At 50.3% G+C, this 26,807-nt stretch overlaps 10 protein-coding genes across 10 annotated transcripts; 3 read left to right on the top strand and 7 right to left on the bottom strand.

The window, feature by feature from the left end:
* Positions 1–737: 737 nt before the first annotated feature.
* ASPVEDRAFT_46443 (uncharacterized protein) lies at positions 738–2,213 on the top strand. The gene is made up of 2 exons (XM_040813552.1): positions 738–875; positions 936–2,213. Exons 1-2 carry the CDS (start codon positions 807–809, stop codon positions 2,064–2,066), a joined length of 1,200 nt encoding a protein of 399 aa, XP_040672821.1. The 5' UTR covers positions 738–806; the 3' UTR covers positions 2,067–2,213.
* Positions 2,214–2,347: 134 nt separating this feature from the next.
* ASPVEDRAFT_46442 (electron transfer flavoprotein subunit alpha/FixB family protein) lies at positions 2,348–3,833 on the top strand. The gene is made up of 3 exons (XM_040813551.1): positions 2,348–2,792; positions 2,862–3,030; positions 3,091–3,833. Exons 1-3 carry the CDS (start codon positions 2,487–2,489, stop codon positions 3,666–3,668), a joined length of 1,053 nt encoding a protein of 350 aa, XP_040672820.1. The 5' UTR covers positions 2,348–2,486; the 3' UTR covers positions 3,669–3,833.
* Positions 3,805–7,174, bottom strand: ASPVEDRAFT_46441 (putative sister chromatid cohesion factor (Chl12)). Its single transcript, XM_040813550.1, has 3 exons — positions 6,916–7,174; positions 4,379–6,866; positions 3,805–4,325 (listed from the first exon to the last, which is right to left on the bottom strand). The coding sequence occupies exons 1-3, from the start codon at positions 7,127–7,129 to the stop codon at positions 3,911–3,913; spliced, it is 3,117 nt and encodes a 1,038-aa protein (XP_040672819.1). The 5' UTR covers positions 7,130–7,174; the 3' UTR covers positions 3,805–3,910.
* A 2,396-nt stretch (positions 7,175–9,570) lies between these two features.
* On the top strand, positions 9,571–11,325 carry ASPVEDRAFT_177386 (thiamine diphosphokinase). Its single transcript, XM_040808791.1, has 3 exons — positions 9,571–9,883; positions 10,011–10,090; positions 10,190–11,325. The coding sequence occupies exons 1-3, from the start codon at positions 9,763–9,765 to the stop codon at positions 10,913–10,915; spliced, it is 927 nt and encodes a 308-aa protein (XP_040672818.1). The 5' UTR covers positions 9,571–9,762; the 3' UTR covers positions 10,916–11,325.
* A 79-nt stretch (positions 11,326–11,404) lies between these two features.
* On the bottom strand, positions 11,405–13,029 carry ASPVEDRAFT_46438 (uncharacterized protein). Its single transcript, XM_040813549.1, has 3 exons — positions 12,787–13,029; positions 12,452–12,718; positions 11,405–12,392 (listed from the first exon to the last, which is right to left on the bottom strand). Exons 1-3 carry the CDS (start codon positions 12,864–12,866, stop codon positions 11,600–11,602), a joined length of 1,140 nt encoding a protein of 379 aa, XP_040672817.1. The 5' UTR covers positions 12,867–13,029; the 3' UTR covers positions 11,405–11,599.
* Positions 13,030–13,251: 222 nt separating this feature from the next.
* Positions 13,252–15,198, bottom strand: ASPVEDRAFT_46437 (putative mitochondrial carrier protein). The gene is made up of 3 exons (XM_040813548.1): positions 14,745–15,198; positions 14,343–14,640; positions 13,252–14,282 (listed from the first exon to the last, which is right to left on the bottom strand). The coding sequence occupies exons 1-3, from the start codon at positions 14,937–14,939 to the stop codon at positions 13,564–13,566; spliced, it is 1,212 nt and encodes a 403-aa protein (XP_040672816.1). The 5' UTR covers positions 14,940–15,198; the 3' UTR covers positions 13,252–13,563.
* A 361-nt stretch (positions 15,199–15,559) lies between these two features.
* On the bottom strand, positions 15,560–17,432 carry ASPVEDRAFT_354776 (uncharacterized protein). The gene is made up of 5 exons (XM_040811001.1): positions 16,949–17,432; positions 16,871–16,888; positions 16,455–16,678; positions 15,807–16,397; positions 15,560–15,753 (listed from the first exon to the last, which is right to left on the bottom strand). The coding sequence occupies exons 1-4, from the start codon at positions 17,008–17,010 to the stop codon at positions 15,859–15,861; spliced, it is 843 nt and encodes a 280-aa protein (XP_040672815.1). The 5' UTR covers positions 17,011–17,432; the 3' UTR covers positions 15,560–15,753; positions 15,807–15,858.
* Positions 17,433–18,206: 774 nt separating this feature from the next.
* On the bottom strand, positions 18,207–19,895 carry aspB (septin AspB; the record flags this gene model as incomplete). Its single annotated transcript, XM_040807772.1, has 3 exons — positions 18,207–18,842; positions 18,917–19,383; positions 19,442–19,895. The coding sequence occupies 3 exons, from the start codon at positions 19,893–19,895 to the stop codon at positions 18,207–18,209; spliced, it is 1,557 nt and encodes a 518-aa protein (XP_040672814.1).
* A 2,277-nt stretch (positions 19,896–22,172) lies between these two features.
* On the bottom strand, positions 22,173–24,634 carry ASPVEDRAFT_46429 (FACT complex subunit POB3). The gene is made up of 8 exons (XM_040813547.1): positions 24,468–24,634; positions 24,190–24,412; positions 23,595–24,127; positions 23,302–23,541; positions 23,117–23,248; positions 22,833–23,066; positions 22,698–22,770; positions 22,173–22,638 (listed from the first exon to the last, which is right to left on the bottom strand). Coding segments are annotated over exons 1-8 (1,731 nt in total). The 5' UTR covers positions 24,470–24,634; the 3' UTR covers positions 22,173–22,344.
* Positions 24,635–24,961: 327 nt separating this feature from the next.
* On the bottom strand, positions 24,962–26,177 carry ASPVEDRAFT_141101 (uncharacterized protein; the record flags this gene model as incomplete). The annotated part of the gene is made up of 2 exons (XM_040807719.1): positions 24,962–25,859; positions 25,921–26,177. The coding sequence occupies 2 exons, from the start codon at positions 26,175–26,177 to the stop codon at positions 24,962–24,964; spliced, it is 1,155 nt and encodes a 384-aa protein (XP_040672812.1).
* Positions 26,178–26,807: the final 630 nt, after the last annotated feature.

Genomic DNA, 26,807 nt, shown 5'->3' with positions numbered 1-26,807 from the left:
CGTACGAGTATAGCTGAGCCGGGTGGTGAGTGAAAGCTTCAACCCCGCTCCTCGCCTTCCTTCATTCAGGAGTTTCCCCGAAGTTTGAATTATCAGATCCTTCGAATCTCGTGGATGTTTCCATCGTTGTTTTGGCCGACACTTCTCACATCACCGCGGATTATTGCCCGCTTCAAGGGAACAAGGTGTCTGGACTCTGGAGCTTCGAGAGATGAGCGCCTAGAAATTTTGATGTAACCCAGTTAGCCACAGTAATGCCTGGCGAGTCCATCCCTTCCACAATACTGATGAAGCGGCTTCTGCCTCCTCCGCTGGGGCGATGGTTTGTCCTTGTAGCTCTCTGGTTGTCTGATATGTGGTTGTATATGGCGAGGAATAACATTCGAACCGCAGGTGAAATTTATTGGAAGTTTAGGTTTTCTTTAGAAAAATGTTATTATACAGTATACACCGATTGATTTTATATATACATCGACAACCGAAAGCTCAATGACCGCTCAATGACCGCCAAGTTATTAACCTTTCTAACTGGCATACATTCGCATTATTTAGCACACCAAATTACAGTTATCCATGTCCACTAGCCTCGGAATACAAGTTTTTATATCATATCAGCACCAGTCCAAAATGCCCCTCACCAGCAGCGAACCGCCGGATAAGTCACATGACTAGAACAATGACTAAGCAACAACAGGCAGAAACCTTCACCGCTTTTGTGATCCGACTTTTTTTTTATCGGTCGATATCGCTGAATCTTGAGGCGGTTGAAATTGTCTGAAATAACATAACACCCTACAGAATCAAAAATGGGCTCATCAACGGCTCTCACCACAAAGGTGACAACTGGGAGTCCTTACCAGCTCGACAAGAGCCAGGTACGATCACCAATTCCTCGACAAAAACTTGCTTTGACAGTATCTAACTTTTCCCTCTAGGTTTCCAAAGCTTCATCTGCACTCCTACGACACATTAAATCAAAGCAGACCGAGCGGGAAGCAACCGCGACTAAGAAGACACTGATTGGTGATAATGATTCCGACTCCGAAGCCGAAGATACCCCTCTGCACAACGAAGCCGTATGGCTCGTGTTCACGACGAAAAAGCACGTTGTCGACAAGAACCGTTTGAAGCCAGGCAAAATCAGCATCCCGCATTCGCTGAATGCGTCGCCGGCGCTGAGCATCTGTCTTATCACCGCCGACCCGCAGCGTTCTGTCAAGAACATTGTTGCCGACTCGTCATTCCCCGAGCATCTGTCCTCGCGCATTGAGAAGGTCATTGGGTACTCGAAGTTGAAAGATAGGTATAAGAGCTTTGAGAGCCGGAGACAGCTGCTTTCTGAGCACGATGTGTTCTTGGCTGATGATCGCATTATTATGCGTCTGGTCAAGACCCTTGGGAAAGTTTTCTACAAGTCTAGCAAGCGGCCGATTCCCGTGCAGATTGCGCATATCGAGAAGGCTGATGGGAAGCGGGTGAAGAAGGACGACAAGCAGAAGAAGAATGAGGATGACGGCGCTGCGTTTGCCAGCCCGGCTGTTGTTGCGAAGGAAGTTGAGAAAGCGCTTAACTCTGCACCTGTCCAGCTTGCGCCAGCTACGACTGCGGCGATCCGCGTGGGATCGTCGAACTTTACGCCTGAGCAGCTCTCTGAGAATATTGAGGCTGTGGTGCAGGGGTTGACTGATAAGTTCATCTCGAAGGGGTGGCGGAATATCAAGGCTCTTCATGTCAAGGGAGCCAACACCATGGCGATGCCGATTTGGCTGGCGAGCGAGTTGTGGGTGGAGGAGACCGATGTCGTGGAGGCTGTAGAAAATGGCAAAACTGACGAGCAGAACAAGAAGCGGAAGCAGATTGAGGAGGGCGACCAGAAGCTCTTAGAAGGAGGCAACAAAAAGTCTCGGAAGCAGAAGAAGGCCGACGATGACGATGAAGCCTCGTCCCTAGCAGCCCGCAAACAGAAGCTCGAGAAGCAGAAGGCCCAGGCGCTGGAAGACGGAGAGGCTGCAGCCGTCAAAGTATCGTCTGGTCCGGCGAAGAAGAAGAAAAAGTCCCTTTCATGATTTATTATTGTACGGAGTTCAACCTGACGGGGGTTCTTGTATTATCGGCTATTACATACATACTATAATCCTACGATTATGCATGGATTTTCTGGCGAATGCCGTATTATTATGTCTATTATCGGTCCGTATAGAATTCGAAGTTCGCCATCCACTCCGTAGATCCTCGGCATCTTGAAATCGTCAGCCGATTTGGCCACAAGATGGCTAACCAGCCAGAAGACTTCCGCCTTATAACCGAGGCCATCCGCCGATCGGCGGGTGCTTGGCGCGGCCGACGATAACCATCCCGCTACCGGACCTCCAAACTTTCATCACTGACGGAGTTCCTTAACTTCATCTCCCCTCACCACTCGCATTCCGTCAACGCCTGCTTTGCTCTTCTCTACAGGGAATCAAAGAGCAGGGAAATACACGAAAATGGTCTTCGCAGCTAGAACCTCCGTCCTCCGCGCCGCCCGCGCTCAATTCACACCGACCCGGGCTGCCTTCGCCTTCAACCAGTCTGCCCTCGCTCGCCTGCTCTCCACCCTCGCAGTCCTCGAACAGCGTGATGGCAAGCTCCAGGGATCTTCTGTTTCAGCAATTGCTGCAGCTCTGAAGTTGGGTGGCCCCGTGACGGCGTTCGTGGCTGGAGCTGGCGTGAAAGCGACCTCGGCTGCCGAGGCGGCCAAGTACAAGGGCGTGGAGAAAGTTGTTGCGGTTGAGAGCGAGGCCTACGAGAAGGTATAACCTGCTAAATGCACTCCTATAAGTCTTCAATGGGAGCATCAATGCTGATCCAATCTACACCAGGGCCTCCCCGAGAACTACGCCCCCCTCCTCGTCGAGAACATCAAGAAGGGCGAATACACACACATCATTGCAGGCCACGGTGCCTTCGGGAAGAGTCTGCTTCCCCGCGTCGCCGCTCTGCTAGACGTCCAACAAGTCTCCGATATCACCGCCATTGAAAGCGAAGACAGTATGTCGTCATCTCCCAAGCGATTCCATTTCAAGCCGAGCTGACCAGAAACCCGTGTAGCATTCGTCCGCCCCATCTACGCCGGCAACGCAATCCTCACCGTTCAATCCACTGACCCCATCAAGGTCATCACCGTCCGTGGCACAGCCTTCCAAGATGCTGAACCTACTGGTGGCTCCGCCTCCGTCACCGATGGGGCAGACCCCAACGCTCCCGCCCAGACCGAATGGGTCTCCGAGGAGCTCTCCAAGTCCGAGCGTCCTGACCTCGCCACAGCCTCACGTGTCGTCTCTGGTGGCCGTGGCCTTAAATCGAAGGAGGAATTCGACCGCATCATGGTTCCCCTTGCCGACTCGCTGGGCGCGGCTATCGGTGCCTCCCGTGCGGCCGTTGACTCCGGATTCGCCGATAACAGTCTGCAAGTTGGACAGACCGGTAAGAATGTGGCGCCGCAGCTGTACCTGAGTGTTGGTATCAGTGGTGCGATTCAGCACCTTGCTGGTATGAAGGACAGCAAGGTGATTGCGGCTATTAACAAGGATGGCGATGCACCGATCTTCCAGGTTGCGGATGTTGGCCTCGTTGGCGATCTGTTTGAGAAGGTGCCTGAGTTGACGGAGAAGGTGAAGTCTGCTTAGAGGGTTTGGAATCGGTTGTCTTATTTTGTTTGATATAGTTTTATGAGCTTGATTTGATTTGTATACCATGTTTCAACTGTCTATTAGGTATATCTAGAGTTGAAAATACACCAACAATTCTCAATCAATTATTTATGCTCAATGTAAATATGTATATTGAAATAACAACGCTCACGTAAGTACTCATAATACTAACTATACACCAAGTAACTCTCCCAAACTAATTACGAGTTACTAGTAGGCTACAGCCCACCCAACAACTCCGTCAACGAAATCGGTTTCCTGACCGCATTCGAAAACCCATCGTGATACGTAACCCAAACCTTACGGCCCGCATTCAAAGCCTCCTGCTGCGCGGGGTTTGGTTTTCCTTCCTGCGCCGACGGGTCCTGATCCTGCTTCTGTGGCTCCTCGATAATACGGCCAAAGAAGTCTCGCTTCACCGCGTTTCCGGATTTCAACTTTGCAGCGTCGGCGGGGGAGTCAGTAGAGGATTTCTTGGGCTTCGTTTTTATAGAGGATAGGGCCTCGGAGTTCTTGCGGATGGATTCCTTGCGGTATTCTTGGTCGAGGACTTGGCGGACGGCGTAGCGGACTGGGGCCGTAGTTGAGGAGATGCCAGGTGCTTTGGCGAATGTAACGAGGGAGTCGAGGGGACTGGGTTGGGTTAGGTTTGAGGGATATGGGGGAAAGGTGGGGGATAGACTTACGGTTCCATTCGGTATGCCCATCCGCCATGGGCACCACCCTCGTTCTCGATGCGGACTTTCTCAAAGGTCACGCCTAGGCCAGCCATTACGCGGACGGCGGATTGAATGAGGGCGCGCTCGCTTTCCTTACGAACACTTGCGACGCTCTTTTGCTCGCTACCGCGGACGACAACTGGCTTGACGTCTGGAGAGAGCATTCGGATGACATTTGGGATGAGTTCGGTGGCTAGGTTGGTTGGCGAACGGAAGAGACGGAGAAGGGGGGCGGAGAAGGAGGACTGGAATCCAGATAAAACGGATTGATTCTGTTTGAGAGCTTCAAAGGCTGCGTAGTCTGCTCTTGGTCCAGAGAACGGGTGTGCCTCTTCTTCCTCCTCGTCTGTCTCTTTGTATTGGGCTTGAGCTTTCCCTTGAGGGGTCGCAAAGAGAAGGTGGAAGGCCGATGTTGCTTGGCTGAGATATGCCCCGAGTTCCCAATCATGAGCGGAATAAACTCTAGATGAAATAGTGTCATGGAAGTGAAGCCAGTCGTAAGCAGCGTTTGGCTTCGAGAGGAATGTGTCGTCTTGATATGGTAGTAGTGGATATGAAGCGAAGCACTCAGATGTGCAACGATCATGATCACCACTGGCGTCGACCATCTCGCGAAGCTTGCTAACTGCATTTCGCTTTTTAATGGCCGCAACATCCGCAGGTCCCTCTGCTGAGCGATCGTAAGGATCCTGGAAGGATTCAGTACCGAGCGGCATGTCTGGAAATCCAGCCCCCTCCGTGAAGACCCGGTCCACGATATCACGCACTCCGCCACGGTTCATGCCTTTGAAAAAAGAGCCACCTCCAGGGTCAGCGAGGACACGCTGCTCGAGCCAGCTTCGCGTCAACCTCAATGATGCAGAACTTTCACTTCGAAGCTTATAAGCTACCCACTCAGCTGCTACAAGGACACTCCGGATATCTCCTTCTGCAGCACCGGTATTTCTCACTCCACGTTGCTTTCTCTTTGAAAGGCCCCAGGAAGCTTCGCACAGTCGTCTCACCCCATCATTGTCAGAAGGGATTCCTTCAGTTGTAAAAATAGTCTTCATGCGGGAGACGACGTTCTCCAACGGCGCTTGACGTACGTGTACAATCTCCGCGATAGCAGAGGTTCTCAGAGGCCGCAAACTGGAATGATATACATCATTACACACCAGGATGAGTGGGCGGAGAAATCGAAAGTTGTCGCCTTTTCTTTTCTTCCCACCAGACGTTTGTTCAGACGTGCGGGCGGAATTCTTTTGGTCTAGGAGAACTAGGTCGATCAAGGCCTTCATAAAGCCACCTTCACCCGAGCCACCAGATCCGCTGACGACTCCGTCGACCTCGTCAACAACGACGCAAACAGGTCGCCCAACTTTGCGCACTTTCTGGTTACCCACTTCCACATTCATTCCCTTGACATTCTCTGTGCCGAGTGCGTCTCTTATTCTCCCTTTCACAACGTCTCTGCTACGCTCGTCACTTGCGTTGATTTCTAAGCACTCGTAGCCTGCCTGTCTAGCACAGACATGGGCCAAGGTTGTTTTCCCCAGTCCGGGTGGGCCACAGAGCAATAAAACTTTCCGGTGAGGTCTTTCCTCTTCGTCGTTGTTATAGTTCGCCTTCTTCGGCTTGGACCGAGCAAGACCCGGGTAGACAATAGGCTCCCATCCCCTAAGCCACCGTAAGATGGATCGATGCGTACGCTCATCTCCAATGAGATCAGTATACTTGCGAGCTCGATACTTCTCAGTCCACATGGCCGTCGAGAGCTTTTTGCTTCTCTTATCGCCAATGGGAGTTTCAATGGATGGCTGAACTGCCGGTGCAGGGGCTGATTTGGGTGCTTCGGTGCGCCCAATTTCCTTTGCAGACTCATCGAGTAGCCTGTGGATATCAATTCCATAGTAGCTCTTTTGAGCTCTTCCCGGGGCGGTGGTTGACCGACTAGCAACAAGTCTTTCGTATGACACCCGGGCGCCAGATGTCCTCAAAGGCACATTCAATGTCTTCCCAGCGCAAGTTTTGATTTGAACCGACATAGGCGGTCTCCTTGGTGATGAAGGAGCCGTATCCACCACATTTCTGCGTTCGGGTTCGTGGTTGTCGGGTGCCACAGGCTCCAGGGAAGGCTGAGATTGGGGAATCTTAGGGAGCTCAACAAGTTGTTCCTGGATGCTGAGCTGACTCTGAAGCTGTGCCTCATTGAAAGCTTCTAGCCCATCGTCATCGTCATCGTCATCTAAAAACCCGCCCATAATCTTCTGCCGCTTCGGCTCTGTCAACTGTGAATTCTCACCATTCTTCCGTTTCTGTGAGTCCGGAGAAGGCGCACTTGACGGAAACACAACCGGCGAGGAAATGAACGGCATCTTGGGAGTGGGTGGCGAAGACGGAAAAGATGCCTGTTCACGGATTGGGGAGAGCACGCTTCGCAATCGAGAGTCCTTCGGGGGTTTTGTTGGAGTGTCTGCTGGAATTATGAGAAGTGTTCCTTTATGTTGGCGAGGGTCTCATACCCGGTCTCACGTCCTCGTCACTACAGAAAACATCAGATAGATTCCACGCTCGGTGCTGGATCACGACTTGGTTGCGGGTCTTTTCCAAGCGGACGAAGTTCAACGCTTCGAACTCGTCGGAGAAGGACTCGGAGGGAATATCTTGAGGATTTTCGGAATGTAGAAGGATGGCGGGATCGAATGAGGGAAGATTAAATGGCGAAGAATTCGTCATCTAACATTAAATCATATTATATCTTATGGATTGATGAAAGGTCAACTGGTTGAAGTTGCAACTTATCGTCGACGCGTCGCGAACGCGCCTGGCTGATAAGATGCATAATTAGTGTAACTTATGTCTTGCATTAAAGTTGCTGATTAAGACGTTTGATTTACTTAACTGGCCAATTAAATGACACGATAACGAGAAGTGCAACTCCCAGCTCACCACTCCACGCTACATTTACTGGCAGCATATCCTCTCAACACACATGATTTGGTAAATATTAGGAGAAAAATGAAACATATTGGGGCAAATCCTACATCTGTTTTCATAGAGAAAGATCCGACAGGGCCATGGCCCATATCGGAGTCGTTGCAAGCGCTAGCCCTAATCTGGATCCCGCCAGTCGGGCTCCCTTTCGGTCCGCCCCAGAAAATATCAGGAGACAAATAACGCAACCTGATCTCCAAAGGATCAAGACTTGGAGTTTGAACCAATTGTAAATGCGTTCATCTCACTGCCTTTCGAGGGTGTTTCCATGGCGCAGTGATCTTCTCACTCGGAATAACGTGCTGTCGGAGTTCACTTTTTGACATCGGAGTTCAACTTCGGAGTAGACCCGATTCGTAATCAAACAGTCCAACACCGAGAAACGGAGTAAACGGAACAAACACGCCCAACAACTGCAAACTGCAAGCTCATTTACGAGTCCACGTGCAAATTTCCCGATGGAACACCAGATCCATCTTCCTTGGGTGGCTGTGGTTTTGGCCTGAGTCATTCAGCCGGTCCAGACCCAGGGACGATTCGACGAGTTAACTTCCAGAAAGGACATCTTTGGCGGTCCAATAGCAAGTAATAACGGCGGGGACTCGTCCAGCGGCGTGCCAAGAAGGGCATCATTGTTTCTCGAATACGAAGCCGAAAATGGACGCAGGGCGTGGTAACCTGAGTCACTCTTTTGGCAGGCCCGCTCACGCCCTTCCGGACCGTGCAGCGATACCACATTTGAATGGTTTAGCCAGCCATGGCTGAAATCTCTGCAGGGGACTGGTCGCTCGCAGTGGAGGTGGGGACCATCTTGCAACCAGATTCCCCATTGCTAAGCTTTGGGCCTTCGAATTTGGCCTTCTGCCTGCGTCATTTGCATCCTTTGGTATATTCTTGGCAACTCCGAAGCTTGATCGGAGTAAAATATGTGACCAGCCCTGCGTCGAGATGGCTCAAGCAGCAGTATATATAGGGAACTCAATCCCTCGTCTGGACCCTCTTCTCATCAGCAATATTAGCATCGTTCAAACAATCAAAATTTCTTTTTGGGGACTCTCACCAAAAATCAACCCTCCAGTATCTTTGTACTCGCGCTCTATATACTACACTCCACAAGCCAGAAAAACAACCCTCGGTTGCCTCCATAACACTTCAAACCTCTCTAGCCACTTCGGTTACTTCCAGAATACCATTTCGATATAACGCCGGCCTCTCTCAAACAATCAATCAACAATGGCTTCCAGCAACACCAAGTCCTCCACCACAACCTCCACCAAGCCCTTCGATGATACCTCATCGACGTACTCCAGTGCCTCCACATCTACTGTTGTAAAAGAGAAGGAGGAGGCCAAGCGCAAGTGGCTCTCCAAGAGCAAAAGCAAAAGCAACGCTAGTTCGAAGAACCAGGACGCAGCCCTCCATTACCGGGCCATGGCTGAGTACATGGCTCTTCGGTAGTTGTCCAGTCACCGGCACGGGCCAGCTTGCCTGCGTACTATGGGAGCCTGTTCCGGGGATTTGGGATCAGGCAGAAGCTCTTACGATAATGATGACTTAGACGGAATTCTTTTTGCTTTGTGTTTTCCCTGTTGCCTTTCATTCTTTCTATCGTTATTGGATATTTCACTACTGCGGGGGAGTCTAGACTATTCGGATAAATAATATACTTAATACTTTGTTAACTATCATGTCCTTAGTTCTGTCAGATTGAATCTTAATTGGATTCGGAATTGTATTATCCTTTGGAGTTCCCATCATCGAATCCTTCCAGCCCGCAATTCTGACGTTCTACACCGCAAATCTTCTACCAGGATATTTTCGCTGCCGCCTAAGACTAGAGCGACAAAAACAGTCTTATCTACGTCATTTCCCTGTTGTATCTATAAGGACATGTTAAAACAGTCCCCACGTGGACAACTCCTCCTACCACTTATATATACTTCCTCCACTGGAAGCTTGTACGGATACCTTATCCATGTAATAACACCACCCAACAGGATTAGCCGTATTAATGCAATACCCTGATACATCATTATCCCAGTTCCCACAAGTCTGCTAGCTATATATGAACTAATGCATGCATGGTGTTAGGAATGATGTCAATTTGGTGGTGGAAGGCACCTGCTGACTCAGCATCTACAGCCATCGCAAACGCGCCCACTTGCCAAAAAGAGTTATCAGTCGTATTTTCAACCTTATCTTAACCCGATATAACTAGCTTGATAGATATACCTAGTCATCATATTTGCTATCTTTCGAATATTATTGCCTACCGAGCCCAAGGGTTTGTCTAACTTAGGCTAAACCGCGCCGTCAGTCACGATATACGAAACCGCACCTAGAAAGACGGACACAGCTCAATATCCACACTAACCATGGAATGGGATCCAACCCAATTCTTCCGCGGGGATGAATCAATCCCACCGCATCCATTTGTGCTTCTGGTCCTAAACCATCCAATCAACGAGACTGCACTCGCCATTTTGCGAAAACATGGTATGTCATATATCCCTCGCATCATCTGCACGCCCATCAACTTGCACTGTTACCGCGCCCTGTACACTGTGGAAGTTTACAGACATGCGTTCGAGATGAGCATTTAAAGTCTAATATTTATGTATAGCCCTTGAAACCGTCTGCGCCGACGGCGGGGCGAACTGGTTCTTCGAGTCCGCGAAGTCACGAGGCGAGGAGAGTCTTGATGTATGTATCCTATTTCATCCACCCGTCTCCCAACCAAACAACAGCCCAGTTCAGTTTCATCCCCAAAGAGTAAAAAGAAACTAACCAGGCAATCCAAAGCTTCCCTCAACCATAATCGGCGACCTGGACTCCATCCGCCCAGAGGTGCGGACGCACTACGCAAACCTGGGCGTGAACATCATTGAGATCGACGACGAGTACTCAACAGATTTCACCAAGAGTATTAGCCATATCCGTCAGAATGAGGAGGACATCCTTTCTCGTTATGCGCATCAGAATGGGAACTCTGACGAGAGGTTACGTCTATCCGTTCTCGTCCTGGGCGGGTTGGGCGGCCGCGTAGACCAGGCATTCTCGCAGATCCATCATCTGTATGAGGTGAGCCAGAGCCAGAGCCAGAGCCAAAATCAGACTCAAACACAGACACAACGGAACTCTGATGGAAAGATCTACCTCATCTCCGAGGAAAGTATCACATTTATTCTTCAACCGGGGAAGAATATCATCCATGTCCCGCGGACGAACAGACCACAACCAAACCAATCATCATCATCACCACAATCAGAAATAATATCAAGAAACTCAAAAGAGGAAGAATTCATCCTCGAAGAAAACGTCGGCATAATCCCCATCCTGGGCCCCGCACGAATCACGATATCTGGATTCGAGTGGGACGTTGAAGACTGGAAGACCGAAATCGGGGGTCAGCTTAGCACGAGTAACCATATCCGCGCCGACACTGTGCAGGTACAGACGGGTGTCCCTATTTTGTTTACCTTGGAGTTAGCAAGGAGGTTGAAGCGCGGGGCTGGGCTGAAGTCATGACCATGACCGTGACCATGAGTTTGGTTGAAAATGGGTTGGATTTTTTTTTTTTTCATTTTCATCCGTTGCACGAGACTTGTGACTATATACAATATAGAATTAGTTGAAGAATGAGACGGAAAACAAAAAGCAATATAGAGAAGTCGGGTGCATTAAATCCTTTCCTAACCAGCATAAAAAAAAGGCGCCTGTCCCGCATAAAAGCATCAAGAGGCAAGAAGGGAACCTAAGAACTGTACACTGTACATATATCCTCATCCCATCCCAAGAAGGCCAAAAAATAACTAGTAGCAATCCCATTCTCATCGCGCCGGAATAAACCTGAAAACCAAGAAAGCAAGGATATCAATAATCTTGAGCACCCGATGATCAAATCCTGGAAAAGGCCACACACACACACACACACACACACACACAATTGTAGGTTGCGACGCATCCCCTTCGGCAATACAACAAACGGGAAACAAAACGGCAGACATACAAAACAAAAAACAACAAAAAATCGCCCAAGCTCGCGAGCTCATCTACCAAAAAAACAAAAAAAAAACAAAAACAAAAACAAACTGTCTTTCGGATCTTCATACATTCCATATCCATGTCACGGGTCCTACCACTGATATACACCGTTTATGAGCTAGCAAGTCCATTGCTTCCTCAAAATAGCTTTACTCGCAAGGAAGTCGATCACTTCCTCAGAATAGCCTCATACAGAGTACCGACGGTGCCGATCGCAGTACCAGTCAGTATCCCTGCATATTGGAATGGGATGGACGCGTTGACTGTTGTAATCGCGTCCCTGCCATAGATATTCCAGAAGGTAAATCCGTGCGCGTAGACAATATACGCGACAATTGCCTTGGCGATGTTGAAGCTAAGAGGATCAAAAGTTGCCTGCGCACTGCTTGCAGTGCTGCTGCGGCGGCGGGTCTGGACACCAGAACTACCCGACTGCGTGACTTGCAAGCTAATGTTGAAGAAATAAGCAACGGTCAAAGGCAGGAGCACACTTGTAAGGATCCACAGCGAGACCGGCGCCCAGAACGCGCTGTCAACCAACACGAAGAGATCAGGGACCTTGACCGGAACCGCTGGGGAATGAATAGCTTCATTCGAAGGGATCGTAGCAAGATAGCGCAGCGGCAGAACCTCCCTGATAAGGCTGAACCCCTCAAGAATCGTGACAATCACCTCAACAGCCTTGACGCTGCTGAGAGTTGTGCGCAGCGAGTTTGAGTGTTCCTGAACACCGGAACCCTCCCAAGCCTCGCCGATGCTCTGGCGCCATGCAGTCGTTTGCCGCTCAATAGCCTCAGTGACCACGGCAGGCGACGGGGGCAGTCGATGACGCTGAGATTCCGAGCCCACAGCTGGAGTTTGTTCGGCTGCATCGAGAAGAGGGCGTGCGGGGGTCACAGCAGACACGTCCCGAACAGCTACATCTATAAGTGGTTGCGAGGGCGCATTGGCGGGAACATCGCTGCAATGATCGCGTTAGCTATCGGAACGGCGCGGAACAAAAAAAAAGACGCGACATACGAAGGCCCTGCTTCCTCTCTTGCCTTGGTCTGTCGCCGACGGGCAGACTTGGGGGCAGCTGAGCTTGTACTCGAGGCTTCAGCCTTGATAGGCGTGGTCTCGCTCTTGCTAGCCTTGCTGGCGGTCCTCTTCACGGGAGACGAGGGCGATTGCGACGTGCGCTTGTAGTAATCTGCTAGTCGCTTGTCCTTTCCAAAGATGGAGTTGTTAGCTTGGAGGTGGTCGTCCAGCTTGGCGGCAAGGTCAGGCTTGGTGTCGTCTTCATAGCTGGATTCGAGACATCGCAATTAGCACGCGCGAAATGCGATATTCTTGCGAACAAAGGCGCGACTTACTCTTGAAGAGCGACAATTTCAGCGAATTCAATTAGCTGCGCCTTGCGCAGCTTTTGCAAGTATGGCAATCCAGAAGACATGACGATACGCGCGGACCATGCGATAACGGGAGTAGAGCAAGGGGGAGTGTGGAAGTTTAGATAGAATTGATCCACGCGCGGGAGGTGATGGGGAAACAAATAAGAAGTAATCTAAGGTTGGGAGACGGTATGGATCATAGGCACAATAATAATAACAAATAACAGGCCGGGGCAGAGGAAGGGAGAACCGATCCAGAGCCCGGGTCACGACTTCAATCGACGCTGCTGCGCGTAGCCAATCACAGCCGTCCCGCTTTTGTTTACATTTCGCCCCCCTCTTTTTCCCGTTAGGGAATGATATACATCCGCTGCAATGCACAGATCATTTTCATTATCACAAGCAATTAGCAAACAATTACGTTGTTCGATGGGTGAATCATAAAGAGCCCGTACTGGTCTATTCTATTGTACAATTACCTATGTTCTAGTCTATATCAATCGTAACCCCCCAGCAAAGCAAGCAAAGAAAAGTGTATATACACGTGTACATAAGAGGGAGAGGGCCATCATGCCATGCCGTCAACAATCGGGCGTGCAAGTCAAGGAAGAATCGAAAAATCCCACAAAACGCCCCACCAACCTAGCCATCCAGATCCAATGCGGTATATCTACAATCGAAAAGTACTGCTTTCTCCTGCCCTCAATCTGTCGGTCGGCCGTGGCATTGAACAGTGAATGGAAGGAACGTGAAGCACATTCAAAGAGGGTTGGAGTCCTCCATGTTCTCAAAGGCTTCAAACTGTTTGAGCAGGTATTGGTACATGACCAGCATCGTCCCGCTCTGGATGCTGGTCCACACTCCTCGTGGACCGACGCCTCGGAACCATCCTGCGACGCCCTCCGTCTTGTAAATCATCTTCAGACCCGTAAAGAACGACGAGGTGTCCAATCGCATAGTCCCGGCTGGCACCGGCGATGCCACAGGTGCTGAGGTTGATATCGGTCGCGTCTGTGTCCGCACACCCGACGTTGGTTTCTGCTCCATTGGGGGTTTCGGTGCAGCTGGGGCCGCTGTAGGCTCCGGGTTCTGCTGGGTTTGGACTCGCGTTTTCACCACATCCATAGGGCACGTGAGGACGCCGGCCATTCCACCCGCCGTGACAGCAGTGAAAACTTCTAGCCCCAATCCGATGTCTCGAGATCCCACCCACTCCTTCGCTACCCGCCGTTCTTGTTCGTAGAATGCGAATTGTAAAGCGGAAAAGGGAAGATCGCGGAAGATGGTCGCCTTGTAGCCGTAAAAAAGGGCCGAGAAACCTTCTTGACGGATAACCGTGCGCAGCGCATCTCCAGTAGAGCGGTAATTGTATCCGGACTTGAAATATGGGTTGTTATAACGGCCCTGGAGCTGCAATCGAGTTTTCAAGACTTCACTAGGGACGTAAACGATGGAAGCAGCAAGATCGGCCAGGAATCCTGTGTAATCATCTTATCAGCACCACGCATGTATGGACGAACTTCACGACAGCTTCTTACCACCAGACAAATACGCTACATTGGCATTAATCCCCGCGTCCAGCATCCTCCGTTTCGTGAACTCATAACAACCGAAGAAAATTAATGTACCCGGAAAAGACCCGAATAATGCAGGCGTAACTCCACCATATAACCCACGTAAAATCCCTTCTTGTCGGTATATTGTTGCATATGACGAGGTCATTGAGGTATATCTTGGAGGAAAATGAGGATCACCTTGTTGCCGTGTCTTGACTGTATCCAGTGAATGCATGAGCATATCGCCGCAGGTACCACCTATACCTCCAGCGAACATTGCCTTGAGGGAGTCTTGGGTCAGCCCATTTTTGATAATCCGGCGCACTAGGTCTCTTCTGAGATGTAATGATAAAGCGCGCCCGGGGGATAGAAGGAGAAACACACATGAACATAGGGAGGACGTGGCTCCTCCTCATCAAGGTCCGTCGGTCCATTGTGTACATTCGTGTCAATCCCTGACCTCATCGGCGCAGTATGAGTGACATGGCTGGAATTGGCCGACTGAACCGCCGGAGTGGTAGAATCAGCGGATGCGTCTGTCGGCGTAAACAGGCTGAATACGCGCGAGGTCAAGCTCATTGCAAGAACACCGCAACCCAACGAATCGTGGTGCGGGCGAGACCACGGTTAGTTGTGATGCGGCGGTGTCGGGCTAACTGAACGGCGCCACCCCAGGCGAGGGTAAAAGCGAACAAGGCCGGAGAGAGTAATGGGGGTTCGGCAAAAAGAAATATGCAGATTAAAGAGGTCCAAACATATATGCCAGCGTCAGCGAGAGTATTTCAGAAAGCAAATCAGCATCGCAGCCTCTCTCGTCGAGAAAAAACGGTGATCCTGGGAGGTGAGAAAGGCCCCAAAATTTTGGTCGGACTCCCGTTTTCTCCGCCGCCCGAGCCTAAGAGAGGCCTCAGGCACACACACCTATCTCGGCGTTTTGAACCTCCCGAAGGCATGACGTTGTTAAGCAATATTTAGTCTACCCCAATGTACCGTTGAAAGGGATATGCTTAGTTTATGGCAAATGAATGGGCCATTAAGACTCTACTTGTTTCAAAACCAAACACTCAAGGAAATTCCTCACTTTTTTTTTTCGCATTTGAGATAGAAAATAGGATAAACAGAGCAAGGAGGTGGTAAACGAAAACACCAGAGGACAATACCTCTCACAGCATTTGTCGACTCCAACTTGGATCAAAAAAAAAAGACACTCATGTTCGTCATAAGTTGACCCCCCAAACTACACACTCTCACAACCTCTTTGCTGATCATACAGCTCATAATAACTGTCTTCCTCGTTACAATACCATCGACTCAACAGACGTCGGGATAGATGGTTCATGGGATTCGTCAAGTTCGTCAGTCACGGTCATTGTCACTAAGTCCGGTTGGATTCGGCGACAGCAGGTAGCATGGTGCTATGGGAACGCCATTCAGTTGCTGATTCCCTGAATTTGCCCCGACATACCGGCGAATCGTTTCCAGTTATAGTTGTTGTCCTCTATTGGGGCTTCTTGGCACCTGCTCCGGAAGTGAAGCGGCTAACGTCTGTAGCCTGGTATGCCTGGCGAACGGCGTCCTTGAAACCTTCCCAACCCTGACGCATCGCCGGAGGAGTGCTTTGGTGAGACACAGAGGCATCGACTCTTGCAGTGAAGTGACGGACGGCCTGTTGAACGAAGGAGCTTTGGCTATAGCGGGCTCGGAAGAAGGTGAGGTAGATGATAAAGAGGAGGATGCTGCCCTTAGAGAAGGTGAGGATGGCCACCGCCAAGCGGAACAGAAGGGCAATTTCCAATCCAGCGACAAGATCCATGCTGGCATCATAGTATTGTTTAACGAACCGTCCAATGGTCTCTGCCAAAGGCGATTGCTTCACAGCGGATCGGCCGCCGGGAGATCCAGCTGCCGCACTGGGAGGCTGGAGGGTAGGAATTAAATGGGCCCGCGTGTAAGTCGCAACGTGGAAAACTGAGTAAACGCTGAATGGCAACAGAGCAAGAGGAATTTGGCGGGAGTAAAGCCACACCAAGGCCATTCCTGGAATTGGGATTGTTAGCCGCCGGAACAACGAGTTCTTGTTGGGCGGCTACTCACCCAGGTATTGGACATTTTCATCGCCCGCAAGTTTTAGTACAACGTTGGGAAGGCTCCCTTGGAGGCGACCGCGTGCGATATGACCTTTGTACACGACAATTCCATACGTAGCGGCAGCAGATACAAACGCTAGGCGATAAGACACCTGCGCCGCACCAGAGTAGTAGTTAAAGGTGACATAGGAGAGTAGGTATCGGAAGACAGAGCCTAGCAATGTCACATGCCTAAAGTCGGTCAGTCAGCGCTGCTCTTCCGGATGCTCAACAGGCCACCGAATGGTCACCGCCAAACACGGTGTCACTTCAAAAGAGAGAAAAGGCACAAGATTCGAGGCCAAAATATTCGGAATTCGGCGTAGCAGTTTGAAAAAACAGAGACCGGAGCCATGTAGAGACCAAGGGAATCGAGAAACCTACCCAATGAACCAAGCAAATCTGTAGGATGACACCTGGTCAGTCACGGAGCGCACGATGCAGGAACCAAAAAAAACATACTGCAATGTCTGGGCCAGAGCCTTCAGCCTTTCAACCAAAGGCAGATTTGACGGAGGAGCCATGAGAGTCGAATTCGCTGAAATGGGCGATCTGGACTAGTTGACGTGGAAGGTGAACGGGTGGTCTCAGCGGAGGATTGGAGCACGAGGGAGGGGAAGAGGAAGCTGCCCGACAAGGACGAAGACGAGGAGAGGGCGGATAGCCAACTCTGAGAAAGGATAGACAGGTGATAAGAATTGAGTAAACGAGGTTTCCGTCTTGGAGGAAAGGTTGTACCTGTGAGGGAGGCTGGGCGGGGAGGCGGTAGTTAGTTTCGGGTCAGTGTGCTTTTGGTGTGTGCCGGCGGACGGGGATCGGATGGGGAAGCTCCTCCCATGAGGGAACCTGACCCTCGGGATCTTGGTATACCAGCGGAACCGGTGACGTCGCCGACCCTGCAATGATGCAACCTCGTCTTATTACGGCTTTTTATATCTAATTTCATGGTTATTTACCATAGTACTACACTCTTAAAATCTGGTACCTGTCGAGAGTACCTCCTTATTTTTCTTGTGGTTTTGACGGTCGCTACATGGTACACCGATCGTGCTTTTTTAAAACTTCAAATTGCAACTAACAGAACAAACTTCACAAGAGGTTTAAGGAAAGCGTCCAGAAAGATGGTCGAGGGTGGGTGATCTCACTAAAATGTGTAGAAGAGACAAAGGTGCAACGAAATATAGAACTGTAGCAGCACTGGACCGCAGAAGGGTAATAGGAAGCAGGCGGGAACGAGGTATAACGTAGGCAAAAGTACATAACAAGAAGTGAATTGTGGACATGAGGCAGTAAATTCCCAACCTGAGGCGGATTGCAGGCCGCCACCCCGTGCATCATCTTGCAAATCCAGGACCAGATCACTCGAGCATGCAAAACAGATCGATTGAGAGTCTGAAAGTTGCCCTTGTATCCTGGCACATCTCCTGTATAAGCCCAAGGCAAAGGCAACGAGGCAACCCGTTCCCCCCCTTCGGTCCACTCAATTAGATTCAGTCATTACTGGAAGCAGATAAGAGAGTCGGATAAGAGGGAGCGTCGAGAACGATGAAAAACACGAAAAAGAGAGGGCGGGACATTGTAGAGAGCGCTCGATCAATCGACAAGTCGTGGAGAATCAAACGTAGAACCACCAGTGAGCCTCCGACGACCATACATACTATTGGTGGCTCTTGCATGGCTTTTTGGAGAGTGTTGTCAGGGCTTACTATGAAGCGTCTGATTAACGAAGAGAGAATCCCTTTCTCTTCCCCTTCTCTTCGAGCGGCCTTCCACTTTCGAGGCGGGATTTCTTTTCTTCTAACTCGCCACGTTGGCGATCCAGTTGCTCTTTCATCTCGCGATGTCGAGCATATAATTCGTCTTCGCTTTGCTTCAGTTTGCTTTCCTTTTCTGCCACCTTCTGTTGGAAGACCATCTTCATTTCTGCCTCCATCTTGGCGAGCTTCTGTTCGTGCAGGGCACGCTCTTCCTCTTGCTTCACAGCAGGGTTGACCTCCTTGAACACGCTTGGGTCTTGGGCAACACCCATCTGAGTAAGCTTGTCCGAGCGGTAGTTCTCGTACAGATGGTTGTTGGTGTGCTCCTTGAGCTCTTCCATGTGGGTGCGGATGAGCATCTGGCGCAGCTTGACGAAATCGCAGTGCTCCTCGTTGTCGACCTCGATGACACCCCAAGGGTAGCTACGGCCACGGACCTTGCGGCCATCGGAAGTTGAAACCTCGGAGTTGGCACCGACAACTGCGAACGGAACCTTAGACATGATTTCCTGGTTCTCGGCAATGGTCTCCTCGTCGTCAAGTTCATAGCGAGGCCCCTCGAAGATCTGAATCGAGTGGTGCTCAATGTCGGCAAGAATCTAAAAAAAAGAAACACGGAAACATATTAGCATTAAGAACGTTCCCCAAATTAGTGACGTGCGTGAATTCATACCCTCTTCTTGAACATGGAGATTTCGTCGTCGGTCAAAGTATCGGCCTTGGCGATCACTGGGATCAGGTTGACCTTGTTGTGCAATCGGCGCATAACTTCAATGTCGAGGGGCTTCAGAGAGTGGCCAGTGGGCTGGATGAAGTAGACACAGGCGTGGATACGGTTGTCGATGATGTTTGTACGGTTGACTTTGTTCTCGGCCTCGAGGTAGGCATCGTACCTCTGCTCAACGTTCTCCACAATTGAACGCCACGAATCGTCGTTGTTGACGAAGTCACCGAATCCGGGGGTGTCAACAACAGTCAGGCGAAGACGAACGCCGTTCTCCTCGATATCAGCGCTGATGGACTGGATAGCGACAGTTTTGGGAATGATGTCGTGGCTAGGGCCGGTGCGCTCCTTTGGGGGGTAGAGGGAGGTGTTGAACAGAGTGTTGACGAGAGTAGACTTTCCAAGTCCAGATTCACCTAGCAATCCAGTCAGTTGATTTGATTCACGGATCTACCCCTTCGATATACAACTCACCAACAACCATTACATTGAAGTTGAATCCCTTGCGAACACTCTTGCGGTGCCACTGGTTGGGCAGATTGGCGAAACCGACGTAGCCAGTCAGCTTCCGGCGGACCACGTTCTTCATGTCAGTGGCAGCCTGAGCAACGGCCTTTGGGTCCTTGGAGGTCACGGTCTGGGCATTTCCGGAGCCCATTGGGTTGCTGCGCTCAACAAAAGGCGATCCGGGCTTACTGCTGGGCGGGGAAGCGGGAGCCGGGCTGTCACTGCTGGGAGGTGGTGATGCTATACGGGAGAAGATGGAGTCAGCAGTTGTAGGGGTTTTAGAATCATCTTCGGATGACAATTGTGTAGTGCGCGTCAAGTGCGAGAAACTCTTTGGCCGCGAAGGTTCCTCTTCGATGGGGATGTTCAGAGCATCTATCTGGGAGCGACCATGCGCACTCTGTCGTCGAGATGGGGACATGGTTTTGAAGCGTAACGGGAGGGGTGTTCCGAGTAACAGAGGAGGATCCAAGAACCAAAGAATGGGCAGACGGGCGTAGATTGATAAGAAGAAAAACAGCACGCGCTGAGCTTACCCATTGTGGAAGGAAAATGAGGTGATATGGAAGCGAGCGTGGATGCGTGAGGTAGCGAGCGCTGGAGAGAAAGTCCCCCTGAACAGGTTGCACCTTATGCGTTAGCAAACAGAGTCCTTGCAGCGAGGATCAAGGGGAGCGGCCCAAAGTAATAGCGTCCAGCAAGTCGGATGAAACCGCAGCTTCCACAGGTGTTCTGTGGTACGGAGGGAGAGGGTCAAGAAAAAAATGAAGCCATCTTACCTTTGATGTCGTTGACTAGAAAAAGGAGATCCGAGGAAAGGGACTGAAATCCACGAGGGCGAGGGTCCGCTCAAATGGATATCAGAAGAAGAAAAAGATTCCTTCGAAATAGAAATTACGGGAGAAAAAAAAGGACGCTGAAAGAGAGAAGAGAACAATGAAGAACAGGGGGAAGGGTCGAGGGACTGGACCTGCGGAGAGTTGATGGGGTGGATGAAGCAGTTGTCGGAGGAGCCAGCTAGCCAAAGAAAGGGGCTCCCAGCCTAAATCTTCGGTAGGAACGACTGTCTCCCGCCGCAGAACGAAGACGACATGTCTCTTCTACACTGCTCGTTCTGCTGTGCCATTCCTTATTGAGTTCTACTTGAAGGTATTTGGCACACGCGTGGTATTTTGCTCTTTTCCATGCCCGGTTCGCGATCCGGCCTCCTAAACAACTGGGAAGCATCCGACCCAAGGATTGAGACGAACAGGACCACGCAGAACTGCCAACACCGTCAACCTGGCCGATTCCCGTCCGGGCCATCCAATTGCATGACAGCTCCCATGGTTGGTATTTTCCTTTTTAATTGGCACTTCCCATGCAGAACTAGCACAAACCTGCAAATCCGTTATGTGCTACTCAACCAGCCATACCTGTAGTCTTTCGTACTGAAGTAGTATGTTTGTTTAGGCCGAGACTCACAGATACATGTGGTATGCGAGGCCCCGGCTTGGAAAGACAATTAGGTAAACCTGGCCAACCTGAAATTGAAGCATCGCGAACCGTTTCCCCAAGACCTCATGAAGATCGCTAAGATGTGGGCGTATCCTGGTCCGTATCTTGGTATCTGGGCGGTCATCATCAGGGGTTAAAATACAGGGCAGGCTCCACAGCCAATCATCTCCACCCTAACGTCTCTCGGTATTGTCACACCAGCAAAACCTTGAATACACCCGTTGATCGCATTTTGAATCTCTGCTCGGTGAGAAGATTCACAAATTGAGCTTACAAGAATTTCCAAGTGGTGGCTGGACACCAAGACCGAGTTCAGGTTGTTTATTAACCTGGTCTTGTGGTGTCTCAGTTCCTGAGCTAGCCTCTTCATACCTTCCCCGCTTACTACCAGACCACGCCACGTCAACAGGAGCGCCAGCCAGTATCGAGATTTTTGCCATGAGAAGGTAAATGGAAGGCTAGCGAATGTTACAGGTACGCATGTACCCTGTACTAGGCCTTATTTGCGAAGCAGGCACTCGCCCGTCTCTGTTCCGGGTAATAATGTTATCCTAGACGTTGGCGTCCAACACTAGAAGATGTTGTCCTACGCACTTATCCCCATTGTAGTCGATTGTGATATAATTCCTGGCCTCTTCCAGTTCAGTGTTGAATATTGCGTTCACCGCAACTTTTCTCAAATGTCGACGTGTAAGGCTGCCTGCGTGGTGTGAGATCAAACATCCCCATCTCACACTGAAAGAACATGGTTAGATATTGAATATCATTGGATCATTGAACTCTCAAAAGTCATGACTACCTGTACCTATTGCTCACTAAAATGATTGACCAGAACCCCAACATACCGGTGCTTCTTTAAAGGGCATTTGTTCTCGAAACCGGTTCGACAGATAGAACATGGGGCGAGGACTTCTAAGCAGCCAGTATCTACGGTCTACTTTACTTTAGTCCCCATTGTTCTCAAAACATGCATGCTCTATGCAGGCGATATCCAATAGTCTCAGGGCTTGTCGTTAGCGGAATTCAAACTAATGGTTCATGCAATGATTCGGACAGAATATGACATGTCTTGGATTTGTGGTGGGTTGTTGATCTCTGCAGCTCGGGCATTGAGCCGATCCATGTACGGGGTAGTCCGACGAAAGCGCCAGAAAGACCTTTAAAGTTAATCTGAAATTCAACTACAGAAGTGGTCAAGGAGGGATAGTGAAGTGCTCTGGACCTTGGCCATATTATTAAGAGCTTGCGCGTGATCAAAAGTAAAGCTGCACCGCGACGCCAATTTTATTAAAATCCGAACTAAAGGCATAGAGTACAATCCAGCTGCACTGCACCGCACCGCACTGGAGAACTCCAGTAGATTGCATAGGGACCTATTTCCCAACCTTGGACTTCTTCTTCGGCCGTTCACCGTCCGACATATTTACGTCGCCATCGTCATCGCCACCGCCGCCATCTGAGGCATCGTCCATCTCAGCATCACTGCCGCTACTCTCGTGCGCAGAGTCGAACTCCTCGGCAACATCTGAGTCCGAGTCTGTCTGAAAGTCCTCATCGACGGACTCTTCATCTTCGTCGGCGGAGCCGCGGTCGATGCGTGCGCCAGCTTCGTCGTCGCTTGACATCATGTCGTCGTTGTCTAAGGCTGCTGCAATGAGGGCATTTGTCTGTTGTGGATGCGTTAGTTCTGCTTCTTCGTCGGGTACATTGGAGAGGTTATTCTTACGTCGTCCGACATCTCGTTCTTGATGCGAATGTTCTTTGCCTTGAAGAATTCTTCGAGCGGTTGTTGTTCCTCGCTAGAGAAGATGGTTGTTAGCATGGGGGGCGCGTCATAAGACGTTAGTTTGGAAATGCATACCGGTTAATGTTGCTGAACTGGTGTTCTCCCATGCCAGACTTCAAGCTGACAGTGATATCGAATGTTCGACTAGCCGAGATAGCACCGCCAACACGAGACATGGTGACGACTGCGACGTTCTCAATCTGAATGTAGGTGGCAGGTTTGGGAACGAAAATAAGACTCTTATCGAGGAAGTATAAGAGACCTTCATTGGCCTTGATAGAGCATTTGACTCCGCTGTGGCCATGGTGGCTTAAAAATTGTTAGTACGTTCTACGTCGAGTTTGTGGGTGGGAACTAACCTGACAAAATCTTTCGATGGCATGATAACCTTCTTGCCTGATAACCCACGGAAAATCTTGGTGATTACTTGATGGATAGGCTCTTCGTAGCGGGACTCTAGCTTGTCCTTGTAGCGAGTGTCAAGAAGTTCACTATCGGCCGTTAGTAAAAAGCAGTGTGTAAAAAATGACTGGGAAAAACGAACTCTGTCATGTTAAGCTCGAGGCTGATCTCTTCGTCCAACTTCAACTGCATGACTAGGAAAGGATAACGGGTCTGACCCTGACGGAGCGGGGGTTCGAGGCCGAGAACAATGAGGGTGTGCGTATCGTCGTTCTTGGGAAGCAGGAAGAACTTTTTAATGGAAGAATATTGAATCTTGTAGTCGTATGTCTTCCCGCGCAACCGGAATGAAGACTCGTACATGTCGATATCGAACCGACCTCTGTAGAATTCATTAACATCAAGTAGAAGAAGGCGCTGCCGCATAATGCATACCTGGGTGTGAGATGTAGAACATCCAAGAAGGTAGCAAAGGTATCTCCTGCCACATCTCCAATCTCCGCCTTTTCCATGAGTAGCTCGTAGAACAAATTCGCAGCATTCTGTTCCTCTCCACCTTCCTCTCCACCCTCTTCCCCATTCTCCTTCTCCTCCGGGTTCTCCTCCTTGATACCGTTCTCTGTCTTAACCGCCGTTCCAGGAATGTAGAAACGCATCTCGACCAGCTCATCCCGGCCAGCCGCTGCCTTCCGACCGCGGTTCTTTGTGCTCCCGGCTGGTTTCGAGCTCTCATCATTTCCATCGGTAGAAAGGGAAAGTTCAACGGCGACTTCGTTTTTACCCGCAAGGTTCGTGTTCGAGATTTCGGAGTAGGGGACTTCGAATGCAGGTCGGTTCTGGACATTGAAGGCTAGCTCGGCCTTTGTGAATTCTGCCTTGCCCCAGTTCCATCCTCGGAGGGCGTGCTCTCTGGTTTCCACGTTGATCCCGTACCAAATCTTGAATGCTTTGCTCAATCGCTCGAGGTCCTGAAAGTTTTGCAAACACAGGGTAAGTCCACTGTCCGCACAGAAAATAACGAAGCACTTACTTCTTGGTCAAAGCCGTCGAGTTGAATAACACCGGACGAGCGCGACAAGATTTTCAACTCAAACCCTTTGGCTGCTTTGCTCCATTGGGCGGCTCCGATGTTGCTGCTATCGAGTGTAAAAGTATCGCCGCCTCCAGCGGGACGCCATCCTAAGCCTGTCTCTGCAAGCTTACACTTGCCGGACTGCTTAGAGAGATCGAGGTAGATGTTGTCAAAGCTCTCCCTAGTACCGCAGTCAGTATTGGGGTAAACTAACGAATTTGATTTAAGGAGCGCACATCTTGGAGGAGCTCTCGAGGAATGAATGCTGATGTCGCAAATAAAAAGCTGGGGGAGAGAGTAGTTTGAGATAGAGCGACAAGAAAGATTGTAATGGTAAACGTCTTAAAGTAGCGGTGTTCGGGTTCAGTCGAGGTTATGAAGCTGAGCTTAAATTGGATGAATCTGCATCCATGCTCGGCTTGAGTCGCGTTGCGGTCGCGTTGGCCACTTCCCGACAAAAGCGGATTAGTGCATTTGCCTCAGGCTTGACACAGCTTCGAGCAGATCCACCATTGATTCGAAGTCGCCCTTCGCGATAAATCGCGTCTCGGCATTTTGAAGTTTATACAATAGGAGTCTAACAATATTATTCCGCTTAAATATCATTCGAAGTGTTGTGCTTAGAGGGGCACTCTGACTAAGAGTTGGTAATGATAACAAGCTCTATATACATTCACGCTTGACTATATGCAAATGGGACAAGCAGGACAAGGTATGGTTTTGCCAAAGCTCAATTGACTTGATCAGCAAAGGACATACTGGGCTTGGCCTGGTTCCAGACGATATATTTGCTAACATAAAATGGAACCCCGGCATTGCCACGGCCGTCAACGACATTCATCCAAGTACCGCACATGCCTGTAGCATCATCGCCGTTCTTGAGATTCTGGCCGGGAATCGTCACCGTAGACGGGCCATGGGTAACATTGGAGAAAACAAAGTCGAGGTCAGGTAGTTCGGTACCGCAAGGGTATTCCCAGGAACCCGAGGAGTCGTCAGCACCCTCAACAAGGGCCCAATAGGCGGCGGCTATATCTGACGAGACGGACAGGGAGGCGGTGCCTGAGTCAAAGTCCATATCGAGAGGTTCGGCATCGAAGAGGTTGCCACCGGACCCAAATTTGACACCCAGGGCCATCCATTGGCCTTCATTACCAGAGCTGGTGTTAGCCGCGGGGACTTCGGTGACAGGACCGGTAAACGCCTCTGAGTCGGAATACCCGAAGTTGATGAAGCCGGTATTGTTGAGTTTAAATGCCGTACCAAAGACTGGCTCTGGAACATACGGTTCTAGACATTCCATGAAGGTGCACTGCGGGTTAGGTCGAATCGAGTTCAGCTTGCCGAAGCCCAGGCCAACAGGTCCGGCGGTGTCGCGAGTACCGTCGCTGCCATCACCGTATCGCAGATCATCACAGACTCCAAGAGGAAAGTTGGGTACGATGGCACCGCCAATGTTGACTGTGTCTCTGTACACTGGCCCGGAGGCTCCGGATCCATCTGCGTAGGCTAGGCCATAGGTGTACCCGTTGACCTCTTGCGACGTTGAGCTGATGTTAGGATTATAAACCGAACCCCTGGTAACAGTAATCTGCTGATCCTTGGGCATCAGAGTACTTGCTGTCCATCTTTCAACCCTAGAGTTAGCACTACTGATTTCCTGTAGTCAAGATACAAATGGGCACTCACAGGTCAGAGGAGCCAGTGTCAACATTCAAGAAGACTTGTTGGCCACCAATTAGCACAGGCAGGATCCAGCCGCCGCCATTCCAAATGTGCTGAACTGCCCCAGTATCCCTAGAGACTAGATTGTTGCTAGGAACATAGCGGTGCACTGGAGCTCGAACCCCTCGCTTTCCCCCAAGGCCATTGCCGGGAACTGATGGCCGGGCGACGACATCTGCAGCTTGCAGCAGCAATGCAAATGCTGAAAGGACGACAACCATATTGAAGAAGCTCGATTAAAGACTAGCCTGTAAACAAAGCTGAAAAGTGGCCGGCTTTATCATACAGGTGGCAGTAGTCGGCAGGTCTTTTGCGACCAGGCCTGCTTATATGCACTCATAGATAGCCCCCCTACCATCGGAGGTCCCATCACAGTACAGGGACCGCACACAAGAGCACGAGCAACCTCTGAAGAATTGCCTAACAATGGCAATGATCTGCAAGGTTAGATTAACAGGCCCGCAAGCTGAGTCCAACTACGTACTAGTGTCCCCTTAATTAATTGAATCGGGGCTTGGACGCTAAGGAAAGATGGACAGTTTGGCTCCACGAAAAGCTTCGCACCGCCTCTTTCTTTGCTATAAATCTTGATATGATAGGTAACGAGGCATGCTCGATGCTTACTGCTGACACACTGAGGCTGTCGCTCATTGGAAGTTTTGAAACTGGAGTTTGGAGCAACGCACTGAATTTTGCGTGTGCCAACAGCCAAAACTGTCAACGACCGTCGTTGGTTTCCGGGAGCGAGGCTATGCAAAAGCAATGCCCGAGTTTTTGGGGGCCGGTTTACCCTGGTATTAAGAAAGCTGCTGGTTGGCAATAAGCCGAAAGGTCGATCACCTGTAACAAAG

Source organism: Aspergillus versicolor (assembly GCF_001890125.1).
Source record: "Aspergillus versicolor CBS 583.65 unplaced genomic scaffold ASPVEscaffold_12, whole genome shotgun sequence".
Classification (NCBI taxonomy): Eukaryota; Fungi; Ascomycota; class Eurotiomycetes; order Eurotiales; family Aspergillaceae; genus Aspergillus; species Aspergillus versicolor.
The sequence above is the reverse complement of the archived record's forward strand: the minus strand, read 5'-3'. Positions and strand labels throughout refer to the sequence as shown.